Source organism: Rhea pennata, chromosome 1 (genome assembly GCF_028389875.1).
Source record: "Rhea pennata isolate bPtePen1 chromosome 1, bPtePen1.pri, whole genome shotgun sequence".
Classification (NCBI taxonomy): domain Eukaryota; kingdom Metazoa; phylum Chordata; class Aves; order Rheiformes; family Rheidae; genus Rhea; species Rhea pennata.
In genome coordinates, this window is record NC_084663.1 from 77,564,546 (window position 1) to 77,579,666 (window position 15,121).

Consider the following 15,121-nt stretch of genomic DNA (forward strand, 5'->3'; position numbering starts at 1 on the left):
CTCTATAGGTAAGCAAAGAAAGTTTCCACCTGTGTCAGTGAAACTATACTGGTGTTTTGAAAATAACTGGAAGTGTAGAATGCGCTAAAGAACTTAGAGTTTGAAATCTCCCTGTAACATCTTCCTCCTCTGAAGACAATTACAAATATCCATTATCTTTCAGAAAACAAACGGGCTCTCAGAACTCATTTTATTCAGATCCATTCTTATGCCACGCTCTTGGGTTCTTATCAACTTCATTCCTTCCGATAAACACCATATTATACCCTGATCCGAGCAACCTCAGCTGTCTGAGCCAAAAGCACTTGCTTTCAAGTAACTTTCAAAGTCAAAAGGATAGGCTATGATGCAGATGATCTAATGGGACAGAAAGTTAACAGCTTCAGTAGCACTAAAAGAAACATGTTCGGTTATGCGGTCATTGCAAAGGAGATTATTTTTTCGAAGTGCCTTACCCTATTGTCATAGACTTTCTTGAGTGCTTCATAGCGGATGGACCCCTGAAAAATCACCCCTTGAAAGGTGTTGCTTTTGTCACTGGCCACCAGCTCCACACAAACCATTTCTCCTTCACCCACAGTCATGTCACTGAAAACCTGCCATGGACAGAAGACAAAACACTTGAAGGAATATCACAGCTGTTAAAGTTCAAACATATTTAGTTTCTCACAATTCTCCCTATGTCCAGGGTAGATTCAATGTAAAGAAAAGAAAGCAAGGGAGCTGTAGGCTCCACTCTAGACCTTCCAAAACACATGGCCTTCAGGCCCTCCTCACTGCAGATCACATCTTAGATTAAGCAGTACTCACAGCTAGCCTGTCCTGCTTCAGCCTATCATAAAGACACACAAATGCCAAAATTCAGCTCTAATTTTAGATCTCAAACCCATTTATGTAAGAAAAAGCTCAAAAGAAAAAGAAACCCTCACAGACTTGGCCCTACAAAAACTCATGGAAGCAAACTCTCAACTGGCCAAGAACATTTGCCCGAAAGATACCTAGGAAACGACCACTTGGGACAGAAGGCTAGAATAAGACAAAGCTCTGCTGCAGCAAGAAACTCACCTCTTCAAAACTGTCAATCATGAAGAATATGTTGGGGTAGCTCATTTTTGACTCTTCTCCTTTGCTGTCCATTGGGTGCTTGCTAGGAGATGCGAACACTTGCTGAGAAAGATTTTGAAAAACGTTACATCTTCTCAGTTAAAGGTAGCCAGAAATAGGAACACTGAATATGAGACAAGCAATACCAAAAGTCCATCGTCCAACACTGCTCAATCAGGCACTATTTTGCCTTATGCTAGAGATGTTGGACATCCTGCAGGCAAGGCTGAGATGGTTTTTGACTCCAGCCTGTGTTGCAATAATGAGAGAACCTCTCACTTGTGCCAGCAATGGCCTACAAAGACATCAAAGGCAGAGAGTGCTGAGATCATTGAGTTTTGACATGTAAGCTACCAAGCATCAGCTGTTCCATAATAAACATCCATGTATGTGCCCAACCTCTTACCACCTGGTGGTAAAGCTAAGGTCTCCTACTTGTTAACACCGAAAACAATCCTGAGATGCTTCTAAGTTACTACAGTGTGCTGCAGAGTAAAAACTCACTCAGCAATAAAGTTACTGTGGAACAGCTAACCTAATATTATTTGTTTGTACAGTGAAGTCCATTGTTACTGTTTGCTACTTAATGGGACATGTAGACCAGCACTTAATTTTTCATTTCCATCTTCCACTACTAGTATGAACACAGTAAATCTGTCATAGTTCTGGAGTAGTACAGCACATCAGAGTCCTGAACAATGTTTCTACTATTCAGTATGTGGCTACGCACTGGCAGGATAATATATGTTTTCTAAAACAAGAACAATAAAAGCTGTAATATAGATTTAAGAAAAAAGTTGGCTTTGGTTCAGTTAAAATGAACAGCCTCAGGGGTACACGTTACAGTGAAAATGTTCTAATACAAATACACCTTCCACAGTATACAGAATTGCTTTGTCTCCCTCCATAAACCAACTTCATAATGTTGAAACATTATTGGTACATGCTGATGAATTTCATATGTTCTAGGTGTCTCTTGTAAAAGGAGACGCAAAGAAAAATTTAAAAGCAGTCTCACAGTTTGAGTCGCTAGGAATTAGGAACAAAACCCCTCTGTATTTTGAATGTTGCCCATACACTTTGGGCAGGTCTCTTCTTCCCACTTTTCACATCTGCACACAATATTTACAGATTCCTCTTTATCAAAGGAATTTTGCAAGAATTAACTCAGGGTGAAATATGAATTTCTTGTACACAGAGGAAACATGAAACAACAATGAGAAATAAAAGGCTTATGTCAGTTGTGTAAACGTGGTGTCTTAGCAACAACAAAAGAAGGGAATTGTTCACCCAGTTAATGCAAATTACAAATACCAATAATCAGTGTTGCTAGCTTTCCTTGTAGGCAAAACAACAATTGATTTCAAAATAATGAAACAAAATTAAAGGATAAAAAACTCTGTGGCTTATTTTAGGTAAAGCCACACAAGCAGTTGAATGAGCTAAAGGAATGGAAATGTCTAGGAGAAACAGTTTGTGCAAAAGAAGCCTTTTTAAAACAGAATTTCTGCCAATTGGAAAAAGGTGTTGGAAGATCTATTGGCAACTGATAGAAGAAACCTAGGGCTTCCTATTCCTGTCTCATCCATGCTCATTCTTCAGTCTCCTCTACCATGCTAAACTGTGTGTCAACTGAAAGCCACACATGAGCAAGTGATAAAAGCCTTTGGCATGGTGATGGAGCAATTTTAAGATAGAAAGGGTAAGAATCTCAAACAATTGCAGAATCACACAACTGTTAAGGTGAGAAGGGGCCTCCGGGGGTCACCCAGTCCAATCCCCCTGCTCAGGGTCACCTGGAGCAGGTTGCCCAGCACCTCGTCCAACTGAGTTTTCAGTATCTCCAAGTACGGAGACTCCACACCCTCTAAACAACCTGTTCCAGAGCTCAGGCTCCTTATGTTCAGATGGAACTTCCTGTGTTTCAGTTTGTGCCTGTTGCTTCTTGTCCTGTCACTGAGCACCAAGAGATAAACCGATACTTAGGCTACCATTTAATAGCCCTAAAAGTACACGTTACAGATATATCCTGAAAGTTTCTCATTAAAAAAATGTGTGTGGGTACAATCATCCCTACAATTCAGGTTCACCTTCAGATAGGCATATCAACTCAATACCCTCTGTCCAAATCCAGTAAGGAAAGATATACACCTTGAATGCTGAAAAGCCCCTACAATTTTCTTGAAGAGGCTATCAAGCACATTTAGATCTCACAGTTAGATGACCAGCACCAGACAAAAACCTAAGCTGCTTCACAAAGATGCTTCTGTTACAGAGAGCAGCCTAAAAACTGTTGCTCTGATTTTGATACAGTTTTTAGGATTAGGTAATACTGGATGCTAACCTCCAGTCCACAGAAATAACAAGGTAACCTCACCTGAGATTTCTTTTTGTGAATGTGAATATCTCCTCCATCTGATCGTGTGCAGACAGCACAAGTTACCACATAATCCAGCTGAAACAGAACACCAGACAGAGAAATGAAGGTTTAGATCAAAAAAACAAATAAAAAACCAACTAAACAAACAAAAAACATTTAGGTGCACAAAGCAGACCATATCCTGCCTTCAATTGTTTCAGATCTCTGGATAAGAAGTAAAATGTTTTGGTATTGCTATTTCCTTTCTTCTACTGACTATACCGAAACTCCTACTGTTTTCTTAATAGCCAAGAAGCCTGTATTTGCTTATTAATGCAGCAATACTGAATTCTTTTGCAAAAAGTCGCTTGCTGGGGTGCACACCCTATAGGTAAGAAAAGTAAAGAAACTCCTGTCAATATTGTTTAATGCTATCTTATTGGTCAGCTAGGGGAATAAGCATGACACACACAGACTTTCAAAGGGATAAATGGAAAACATCATCTGCCTTGGAAAAGGGAAATTTAATGAACACAAGCATTATATGAGACCAAGCTGAAGCCATCAGAACAGCCTAAGAAATAACCAGGGAAAACTCATATGGAGCAGATATAATCATTCTAGACAGCAGTGCCCAGCTTTAACAGCATCTCCAATTTCTGACTGCAGCAAAATCATTCTGTTTTTATTCAGCATCAGATACTGGTGGAAATTGCTCTCTGCAGAGAAGTTCTGCAATGAGTGTTTTGAGAGGGAGTAAAGAAAAAAATGGTTTCTTCTATAGGATGTGTGCATTAAGCCAATGGTCCCATATTTTGAGATCATAATCAACAAAACTTATAAGAGATCTGAAATGACTGCAGTAATAATCAGCTTCCCGAAGCACCAATGTAATGTGAAGTACCCGAACAATCCATGAGTTAATTAAAAAATAATTTGTGCTAGTTTCATGTTTCCACCAACAAAAAAAAGACTCATTAAGTTCTTATGCCAGGAGCAGCAAGCTCCCAGTGCAGTACAAAATACTTTTATTGCATTCCCACTCAGCAGTTTCTCTTCGCTGCACCAGTATTGTGAATTTTAATGAAAATGTTGCATGTCTAATAGTCCCATTCATTCTCAAAAACAATGAAACTTGATGAAACTCCATTTTGCAAAACTTTTTGTTACTGAGCATAAAAATTCAGCACAGCTCCACTAGTTAAATTTGAAGTTACATTTTCTTATATTTTCTTTTTTCTTTCTTTCTTTCTTTTTGAGAAAAGCCATTAGGACTCTGTCAAAAAATAATGAATTTCTCAGTTCATTTATGTTCATTTAGACTCTGAAAGACAAAGTGAAAAACAAGTTTTGTTTCTATCCTCCAGAATCATTCAAACCTCCCGAGTAGGGGAGGAAGGGAAATAGATTAAAGCCTGCCCAAAACCTCTGTACCATCATTAGCCCACGAAAATTAAGTAAGCTTCAGTGTAACCTTTTGTAGAATGAGGTTCAAGTAGACACTCTCTTCCCAGTCAATGTCAGGGTCTCCCAGGCCAGGAAGCTTCTTGGAATCTCTGCGGTAAACCTCAACTTCAACCTGCTGAGAAAATACAACACCTCTCTGATTAAACAGTCTACAAACACCTATATGCATATATGGTATCAACACCAGAAGTTGCACCCATATTACAGTATTTCCCACTATATTTGGTGTGTTCGGGTTTTTTTTTTTTTTTTTTTTTTGGGGGGTGGGGGGTGGGGGTGGGGGTGGTCAGGATCCGGTTTTGGTGACCTTTAGCTCACCACTCAAGGTGAGCCCTTGTGGAAGGCTTTGCTCAGAACTGAAGCTGGAGGTCAGGGGTTGTGAAGGAGGGTGGGTGGAAAAGACAGCTCTGTGCAGAAGAATCGCAGTTCTGGATAGCAGCCCCATTTAATCCTTCTAACAGGTACACTTTAACAAAAATGAAATAAAAGCTGGCCTCCACACATCCATCTCTCTCAATCTAACCCCTCGAAATCAAATATGACCCCAGATTGATGCTCAGCTCATGCATCTGGTAGCTGTTTGGAGAAAAACAGTGGGGCACGAATGAGAACTCAGAAGTATCTTAGGGCAATAGAGGAACCTTCATCTCCAAGAGTCTGAGAAGGCTTGTGAAGAATCCCCTTTCTCACTAGCAAAATGCAGCTAGCTTTGGGATAAAAGGAAAGAGTGCAGACAGCCTGCTCATCGTTTTAGAAGCAGGAGCAAGGAACAGAACTTATTCCAGGTGCAATGGGAGACTTGTGAAGACTTAAAGTTCACTAATTAATGCCTCACATGCCACAGCTTGGTAACCACTGCTCTCAATATTTCCCTCCAACAGTACTGATAAGACCCAAATACTAAATATGAGATTTTCAAATGTACAAAAAAAAGGGGGTGGGGCAAGGGGGAAAAATCAAGAAAAAAATATATATATATAGCCCCAGAAAACAAAACAGCTCTACAAACAGTAATAAGCTGAACTGACTGATATAAGAAATACGAAACTTGATTTGATGCAGTGCACAGAGCTAGACAGTGGTATGCCGCTTTATCAAGCTGCAGCAGGGGGCTTAACCTAACAAAACAGTGTGTAACATAAAAGAGGATGATTAGTAGCACACTCAGTATTTAACACAAACACATTTGTTAAATATTTGTTAAAATATCTCTAATATTATGACCAGATGACCTAGCTGTAGAGTCAGTTCATGAACTCTTGTTTTGGTTAGGGCAGAGAAAGAAGGGTTCATCAGAAAACAGATTATTGAAAAGCCAGAATATGCAATCGAAAGAGTATAGTACCTGTATATATATTTCAATTCCTTTGGGAAGAATAAAGCTATATGAAATATAATGAAGCACAATGAAACAGTATATTTCAGAGCTGACATCATCATCAGATAACACAGAAGTTGAATGCACTCTTTTTGATTATTATTTTTTCCCCACTTACAAATATCTTTCAAAAATGTCTATAGATGCATACATCAACATTTGTTTTTTTGCTGTTGTTTTTGTTTCTTTTAAAGCTCCTAACCATGATTTTTTCTACTGGCAATATACAATTCCACAACGTGAAAGTTACTGTAAAAACAGGACTGAGATGTGAGCAGTTGAAGGACATATTCTAACTTAAATTCGCCTCTGAATAAACTAGGGTGATATTTGCCCTTTTTGTACCTATATGCATAAAAATATCATGTTCACGGGATTCCAGAAATATCCTGCAAGACAGAAGCTGTCATGTCACTGAAGGAAGGCAATACCAAGAGGACTGGCCGAAGGCACGCCTAACTGAGTAATTCCAGGGTAAAACTCCAGGTCTAACTAATTCCTGGCTTAAAATGACCATTGTTCATAGCAAATATCTGATATCTTTGGTGATTCTGTCTTCATATCCACAAAGCCTTTATTTTAACCTAGGCCGAGTTTAATCATTTCTTAGCAATAAAATTCAAATCCCACGTCACAGACCTCAGTGACTAATGTTTTCTGATCAAGTGTTACAAGGTGCTTGGGAAATTAAATCACATGAACTATTTCTCTTCAGCAATTAGGAAGTTATTGCACCAGATTTTTCACGTAACACTCCTCCCACTCTATTATAAACAACGGCAGAAAAAGACTTCTCTTTAATCAGCCGTGACATTTTTTTCCTACGAACTAATTTACAGTAAGATTCTGCGGACAGTATAACTTATGAGTAAGGGCATCATACGTTACAGGGAATTACTGCCATAGTTGTTTACTCCATGCGATAAGCCCAGAAGTCTCAGCTGTATTCAAAAGGAAATGTATTTAGGGAAGTCAGATCAATTTTGGCTGGGCAACAAAGCACATGGAGCATGGCTCTCGGCCTGACAGGGCAAGCCATCCAGGGGACCGCCCATCTCTTCCCAGTTACACAGGAGTCATCAGCAGGCAGAAGCTACAGGAGTACCACTAACTCAACTCAGCAAAGACACAAAACCGACTTCCTGATGCTTTCCACTAAGCACAATATAGTGTAAGTTGCTACACAGAGTATATTGTAAGTTGCTCACCCATTACCTCAAACGGCTTTGTTCTGCAAAGTCCATTTCTCATTTGTTCCTAAACAACTGCTTTTGAAAAAAAAAGAAAAAAAAATCCCTAAGACACATCCCAATAAAGCAAAGCCCTAGATCAGAGCTGGCCTAAGCAAAAAGCAGCTTCCCAGGAGGGTCAAGTTCCCGCAAGTGCTGCGGCTCACAAATCAGTCTCAGCTCCCTTGACTGCCATGGTGCTGGAAGGGCCAAGTTGGATATTTGATACCAGACAAACAGATTAACAAGCTTAGTCCAAGTGGGATGGGGCAAGGATGCAAGAGTAACTCCCTCCATAGGGTGCCTGCCCGAGAGCTGCACGCTCATCTTCCTGGTGTTATACACAAATTGTATATAAGCCAAAAATAGAAAAATCAAAACCTGGAGATGAAAGCCTCATTTCTTTCTCAAGTTACTTATGCTGCAAAATAACTGCAATAACAAAATCAAGTATACACTGTAGAAACCACAGCTACTTTTCAGTTAGCATCATGGGATTTTCTTAATTTAACATCAAATTCGAAAATGAAGGGGTAAGTGCCAGCATTTAAATTAAGTGAATCATTTTAAGTGAACTTAGCACTGCAAGAAGGCATTTGGGACTCACAGAATGGGAAATGTGAGACTAACATATTCACAGTTCTGACCTCCAAGCATTAGAGCATCAACGAATAGCAAAGCTATCAACATCTCCGTAGATTCCCAATGTAATAGAAACCATCATGTGAGTTTAGGTAAGTCAGTGTTGCCAGAGCTGAGGAGAGTCCTTCCTGACTGCAGAGAAACATCTACCTTACAGATATTTAGATAGAAACCATGTTGTAAAGGGGAACCTAAATTATTTTTTTTTAATGTTTTCTTAAAAAAAAAAAAAAAAAAAAAAAACACGAACACATGCTTTCAGGACACAGTGTTGTGATTTTCTGAGCCTAATGCACATTGTCATGCGTAGACTTCCAGAGTTAAGCATGGTATGGACAGAACATGCTCCTTTTTCAGATAGCTGAGCCCTCCCAAACAAATGAATCTGTTTCAGTCTGGGACACAGGAGACATAATGGGTCTTTTTTCAGATCTACTACAGATTCTCTTTGCCACATCTCACCTCTAGTTTGTTTATTTGGCTTCAGATTAGACGTGCTTTCCTGCCTGGCTGAAAACTTATTAATAAAAAAACTGCATAAGTGCTTATTATTTATTCCCAGTAAAAATTCAAAAGCCAATCTGGATTTTCTTGCTCAAGTCAAGCAGATTGCCTTTGTACAGTTTCAGCAAGCTGAAAATGATTACGTGACCTTTATAAAGCCTTCACAGATTACCGAGTTTAAGGTCGGAAAGGAGCGTTGCATCAACTGGGTTGGCCTATGCACCAGGGCCATCTTACCCTGTTACTTTTGTACAAAGCCCAGTTAATCACATTTTACTGCACAGGAAAATATCCTGTTTTCAGAACTTGTTCCAATGACTAATCACCCTCTTTGGCTGAAAGGATGCACCTTCCTCATTTAATTCATCTGCTTCTCTTTTTCCAGACTCGGCCTCTTGCATGCCTATTTCTACTGTATCAAGAAGTTCTTTAATATTCAGTGTGTGTTGTGTTTTTTGTTGTTTTTTTTTTCACATGAAGGAATTAACATACTATAAATTAGTCATGTTGATATTCTCTCATAAGAACTGAGACAAGAACAAAATTTCTTTAAGAGCTGTTTGTGCCTCTCATAGCAGCCTTCTCTGCACTTGGTATTTCACAGTCGTTTTAGAAAAGAAACACTAGACCTCGACATAACTTTCCGGCAGTGGCACAACACTGCTGTACATGCTCTCGCTGTTCCCCTGTTCACACACCTCGGGATTACACTTTTTCTGCACACCACCGCACCGGAAGCTTACACTAAATAGCATGCACTCTGCGAGCTCTCTATCCCCCCTGGAGCCTGCACGCGTTCCTGGCACTGATGTACTGCACTACGGGAAGAAACTCAGACTCCCCCATGATCAGATTGCTCTGTCAGATCCCCAACTCCCCAGGATCAGATTGCTCTGACACTCATGCCCTAATTGCAACTTACAGACCAGCAATTTGTGTCATCCACAAAGCTGAAGCAGCTGTGATTTCTTAATGCCAGTCACCGATCTCTGCAGAACCCCTCCTAAGTGCCAAGACACAGAGCACCTATTGCAGATAAACACTGATGTATTTTATTCCCAGAAATATATATGCCTTTTCAGAGATGTGCACATTATGAGATTGTTATCTTTACCAAAAAAGTAGCGATGGTTAAAAAAAAAAGAAAAAGAAAAAGAAATCACAGGTATTTTCTGTACTGGAAACCAATATAATGTATCCTTTAGTTTTGCACTTACAGACAGATGAAAATTTTTTGTCATAAAACCTAGAAAAATGCATATGAGACTGACGTCCAGGTTTTAAATCTTTATGAGAAACAGTATTTTTTCCAGTGTGCCTAATTGCTCCCCAAAACTTTCAGCATAAGATTTTTTTTTCTTTTTTTTAAATTCATAATGATAACATGAGCTCTAGGGAACTTAGCTTCCTAAGCCAACCTCCTCCTCAATAACCCTACTCAGGAGAGCATTAATTCTATAGAGTTCCCAATACATTAGAGCTATTTGATAATACCTGTATGAATTGAAAATCACCTTGTTTGCACAGCTTAGCTCACAAGTCTTTAAAAAAAAACTCTCAAAAAAGAAATCTATAATCAAAAACTGTTATGGGCTGTCAGCTGGGAAGTATTGGAAACAATGGGATAAGAAGGACATTGTTTACAAGGAGTGGTATTTTGTTGGCATTCAGAATCCATCCAACAAAGCAGATTCTGCCTTTCTTTTTTAAAAAAGTATAGTAGCATACAGGTCTATCTAGCCATAGCACTACTTTTCAGTCTCCTAGACGACATTTGCTAAGAAATCGTAAGAGGTGATGGGATGAGAGGGGGAGAGGGGGAGAGGGGGAGAGGGCGAGCATTCAAGACTTTTTCCACAAAGTAACTTAAAAGCTCAGCTAGGAAATACAGCTACTCTCTCCAGAGTCAGCTGGATTACTGAGACTGAAATTTGACTTTTAGCCTTTTACTTTGCCAGGTTTGTGGTTCAAAGACAACAAGGAAAACTAGCAAGAACAAGTTTATTTCAACAACCATCTTAAACTAGTGCAGAATTATTCTGTAAGGTGTGCATTCACTAGAGCACATTTTCAGAAGACCCCATCACATACTCCTCCGAGCTATTCTGAAGCCTACTGGCTTGCAACTTTAGAAGTATTTTTCTCACATTTATCCAAATGTTTCCCTATAACTCCAAAATGTTACATCTTAAATCCTATCTGAACTAAACTGTCTTTCTAAATTCAATCAATAAAGCAACTAATGCCTTTTTCTCCCATGCTTCAGTTATCCTCCCCTGTCCAGCAGCTCTGGTTTGTTCCACTCTTTTCTGGTGTGTTATCTTCCAGCCACTTGTTTTGCTCTCCTTGTTATTATTTCCCATTTTATCCATCTCTTTACATCTATGAGGTACCTTTAAATAAATGGTACGTGCCAGATGCTGTCATTCCCCACAGATGTAACATAGCAAGTTGATCTCATCGGCAGGACAGTGTATTTTCTGTGTCCTGTTTCCTGGACACACCACTTCACTCCTGGATATCTAACATTTTATACTTTGACAGATACCTATTTCACCATACAAGTGCTTTGTGTGTGTGTGTGCGCGTGTGTGTGAGAGAGAGAGAGAGAGAGAGAGAGAGAGAAAGAGAGATGTCTCCATGCCCCGGGGGCTAAACCTACAACTTGAAATAATTTCATAGCGTGGATACCAGCATCTCTGTAGGTGCAACAGCACAAGCTTGGCATAGGTTAGCAGCTCAAGCATTTAAGCATCCTGATTCCATTAAGCAGCTTCACATGCAGTATCGACTGTGGCATGAATCAGCAGCCACTTGGAAAGTAATGAGCTGTTTCACAGTCTGCAAGCAATGCCCTCTCTCACACACACCCCCTTCAAATGGAAATAATTGCTCCCCAGGACACGTCATCCACCATGCCTTCATCAGAAGAGCTGTCTCATGCAGTTGTGATACTTAGCTGCTTTGCTACTGGATTCATACATAATCAATACATAATGCAAAACAAGACATCCCCAAGTGTGGCCTGGAGGTCACAACTCCAATCTCCAAGACTTTGGTTTCGTATGCGTTTGGCAAACTGGGAGGAGTCATGCAGGCATGTCTATAAAGCTGTGTTTTTGTGTTCTGTAACTGAGGCTTCCAAGCATCATTGTCCAACACACACTCAATGAGACAACATGAACTGATCTCACTAAGCCACCCATAAAAATCCATCTGCTTGCTCATCCACTCAGCATTGACAGACCTGTCTCTATTAAATGGGAAGAAAAACAGGGAAGATTGGCATTTTCTGCAGTATGCAGAGAAGCTTCATGGGAAGGGTGCAGCACTAGCCCTGCCATATGGAGAAGCTGCACAGAGGCCACTGACATTAACAACAGATCACACTCTCAGCCTTGCCTAAGTATTATCTTGGATAAATATTTTAAAGGGAGACAAGTGTATTTAATAATGTACTAAAAGGAAAAAGTCATTCACACGTCTTACAGAGTTTTCATCTCAGAATTACTGGTTACTGTGATTTTTATTGGCAATGGCTCTAGAGGACAATGACAAGAAAATCCTCCAAAATAAAATTACAACTTCTTTTTTCCTGGATACTATTAATTATTTAGAATTTGCACCTGGTGCTACTGGAACACAGTCTGGAGCCCACATAAAAGGCAGCACAATTCCCAGTAGCTATGGTAACTAGACACCCACCTTAACTGTAAAGCTGAAAAAGTCCACTGCAATAAAGCAATTGTGAACTGGTTTGCACAAGAGGTGAAGTTCAGCTACAATCAAAACACCTATTTTGTTATTTGTTTAAATATTAATTACCTAGAATTCCCCCCCTCAATCACCTGGGAACAAGCAAAAGCTGTATCAACAGAAATAGCCATAAAGTATCTTAAAAAAATGATTTTATTTTCCAGAGTCTTCAGATAAATTGCAACAGCAAAAAGATATTTCAGTCACCAGCACCTTGTGGAGGTTCCTTCAGAGGTCCAAATGGCATAACTTGCAAGCCCAAATGAAGTAGCTCATCTTTTCTATAATTTATTACTCAGGAGAATCTGTTCATAGTTTTGGACTCCCTCTTCCACTTGTTGACAAGAGAAATGCTGGGCGATTACACTTCTGCTGCTCATCCATGACCTACAGGTGAGACACTTTGCAGAGCAGATCATCCCAATAGGCAGCATTTATGTCCTACTTCTGTAAATGTCACATTGACATTTAGCTTGAATATTCAACCTGGTGGATTTACTGCAAACACTACATGAATTTGTAGGCAAGGACATGCAAGGGTGTTTGCAGGTGGAATCGAAGCCTTCATACGGCAATGGATTATCCTCTCTCATCTTGCAAGCTTCAGGATGGTTGATGACACATGAAAACAATTTCTGCAATGGCTACAGTTCCTCCTCCATCACATACCAATCAGGAGCGCTGTGTTTAAGAAGGCTACCTGCAAGCATGCTTCTGAAATTGAAAAGTAAGCAAACAATTTGCTCTGCTTTTTCCCATTTATCCATAAAAATCAATCTGGATCTGGAAAACAATTCAGGTCAGAATCATTCAGGCTGTGTTACAGTAATAGTCCCTATATTCCTGTCTTGAAGATGCTGTTCTTGTTCAAATAAGCAGTCAAATTTGTTGTCAAATGTCTTCTCCACTCCTGTCCTCTTTCTCACCTCTCATGTATGTATTTAGGACTTCAATATAATAGCAGTCACTTCAGGTGAATGTGAGATTGCTGGATAGATCTGATCTTAGAAAAGGAGTAGGGTTACTGATGTAATGATACGTTTAATGGGGGGAAAAGAATCCAACATTTGGTTTAAGGGAAAGGGACTTCCACAACCCACTGTGAGTTCCCTCCTATACCCGCCCAGCTTTCTTTCAAATATACTGGCCACCTTCATATAAATTTGACAGAGGTCTCGCAAATCATGTTTTTGTGACAACTGCTGATAAGAGGAGAGATGTCCAACTCATTACTACAGATGAAGAAAGGCCGGGGAAACTCGGTCTTTTCCTAACTTCTCTGCAGACATTTACTGCTACCCAATCATGACACCTGCTATCTTTTGCCCAAGCAGCAACCAAAACAAGCAGAAAAGGAAGTTGCAAGGTAAGAAATGGACTATTGCAGCAGGGATACTGGGGACAGAGAAGGGAAATCAGCTGTACTTTGGAGACTGGAAAGGACCTTGGAATACCGCAGGAATGGTGTCAGGGCAGAGAAGAGAAGCAAGATTAGTGGAGAATGATTTTTGATTTTTATTTTTTTTTTTTTTTTAATACAAGAGATGAGGTATATCTACAGAGAAGACCTGGCTTTATTATTCCGCAACTCACTGAACAGTGAGTTTCAGCTTTTATATTTCATAGGAGTGAGATCCCTGCCCACTGAAATCAGTAGCAAAATCCTCCAGAACTTCAGAGGATCTGCGATCTCACCTCAAAATTTGCCAACTATTTACAACTTCTACTTACATTCTTCAAGGTAAATTCGTATCGGTGTATCTGCAGTGGTTTAGATTAAAACATTTAAAAACATGGCAAACCACTATAACTACGACCATATTGCAAGGATTACATATTACAATTACATATGGCAACAATTACACACGTAACTATGAAGATTCTCTACATAGGGCCTTTTCTTTTGGACCAAAGAAATTTGCTAGGCTTATAACCCCATTTCACTAAAAGCCACAGACCCCCTAAAGGTTTACTGGTCTTTATATATATTTTTTATAAAGTGGTAATTACAAATAAAGTGGTGAGTGCTTGGGAAAGCTAAAAAGCCCCATCTGATCGAATAAAACCTTTCCATTTGATAGAAAAATCCACAGGGCAGAAGACAACTGCACTGTAAAAATTTAATTTTACATTCTGTTGTCACTTAAAAGCTCCACAAGCGATCATGAAACTGGACAGGTATGTTTGGGAAAGACATTTACAAGAGAATCACTTGTATGATTAACAGCACTGTAATCTTTTATTCCTGAGGACTGGTATCAGTTAAGGAGATTAAAACAGGCAGTGATTTCAACATATCTGATAAAGTTCAGCACAGCTCTCAGTCACCTAGGTTTAGCTTGCATCAGGAAAAGACCTGAAAGTTAATTTGGGATTTTAAAGAGAGCAAGACAAGCAGAATGTTTTTTTTTCCCTCCTAACAATTAAACAGGATTTAAATCCTTAAGAGGATACTATCACTATGAAATAGATGGCTTAGGAATTTTTCCTTGTGCTAGTCAAGAGATTTGTAGGGAGAAAGCTTCAGAGACCCATGAGCAGCACCAATGCAGGGCTCTGCACATAACCATGCCACACAGGTGCTTCGACTGTAGCAAAGTGCTGTTAGACACTTGATAAACGAAAAGGAGAGTAGGAAAATGCAGTAGATCACTTATCTTAATCCCTGTAAGCTTTTCTGTG

At 39.6% G+C, this 15,121-nt stretch overlaps 1 protein-coding gene across 2 annotated transcripts in view; it reads right to left on the reverse strand.

The window, feature by feature from the left end:
• KIAA0930 (KIAA0930 ortholog) overlaps nucleotides 1-15,121 on the reverse strand; it is an 86,116-nt gene that overhangs the window by 14,936 nt on the left and 56,059 nt on the right. The window contains exons 3-6 of one of the 2 annotated variants that reach the window (XM_062592474.1): nucleotides 4,938-5,042; nucleotides 3,482-3,559; nucleotides 1,066-1,167; nucleotides 456-596 (exon numbers count right to left, since the gene is read on the reverse strand). In XM_062592474.1, the coding sequence (XP_062448458.1) occupies nucleotides 456-596; nucleotides 1,066-1,167; nucleotides 3,482-3,559; nucleotides 4,938-5,042 (426 nt within the window). Of the gene's footprint in view, nucleotides 1-455; nucleotides 597-1,065; nucleotides 1,168-3,481; nucleotides 3,560-4,937; nucleotides 5,046-15,121 lie in introns of both variants that reach the window. The other variant, XM_062592465.1, reaches the window with a different exon arrangement.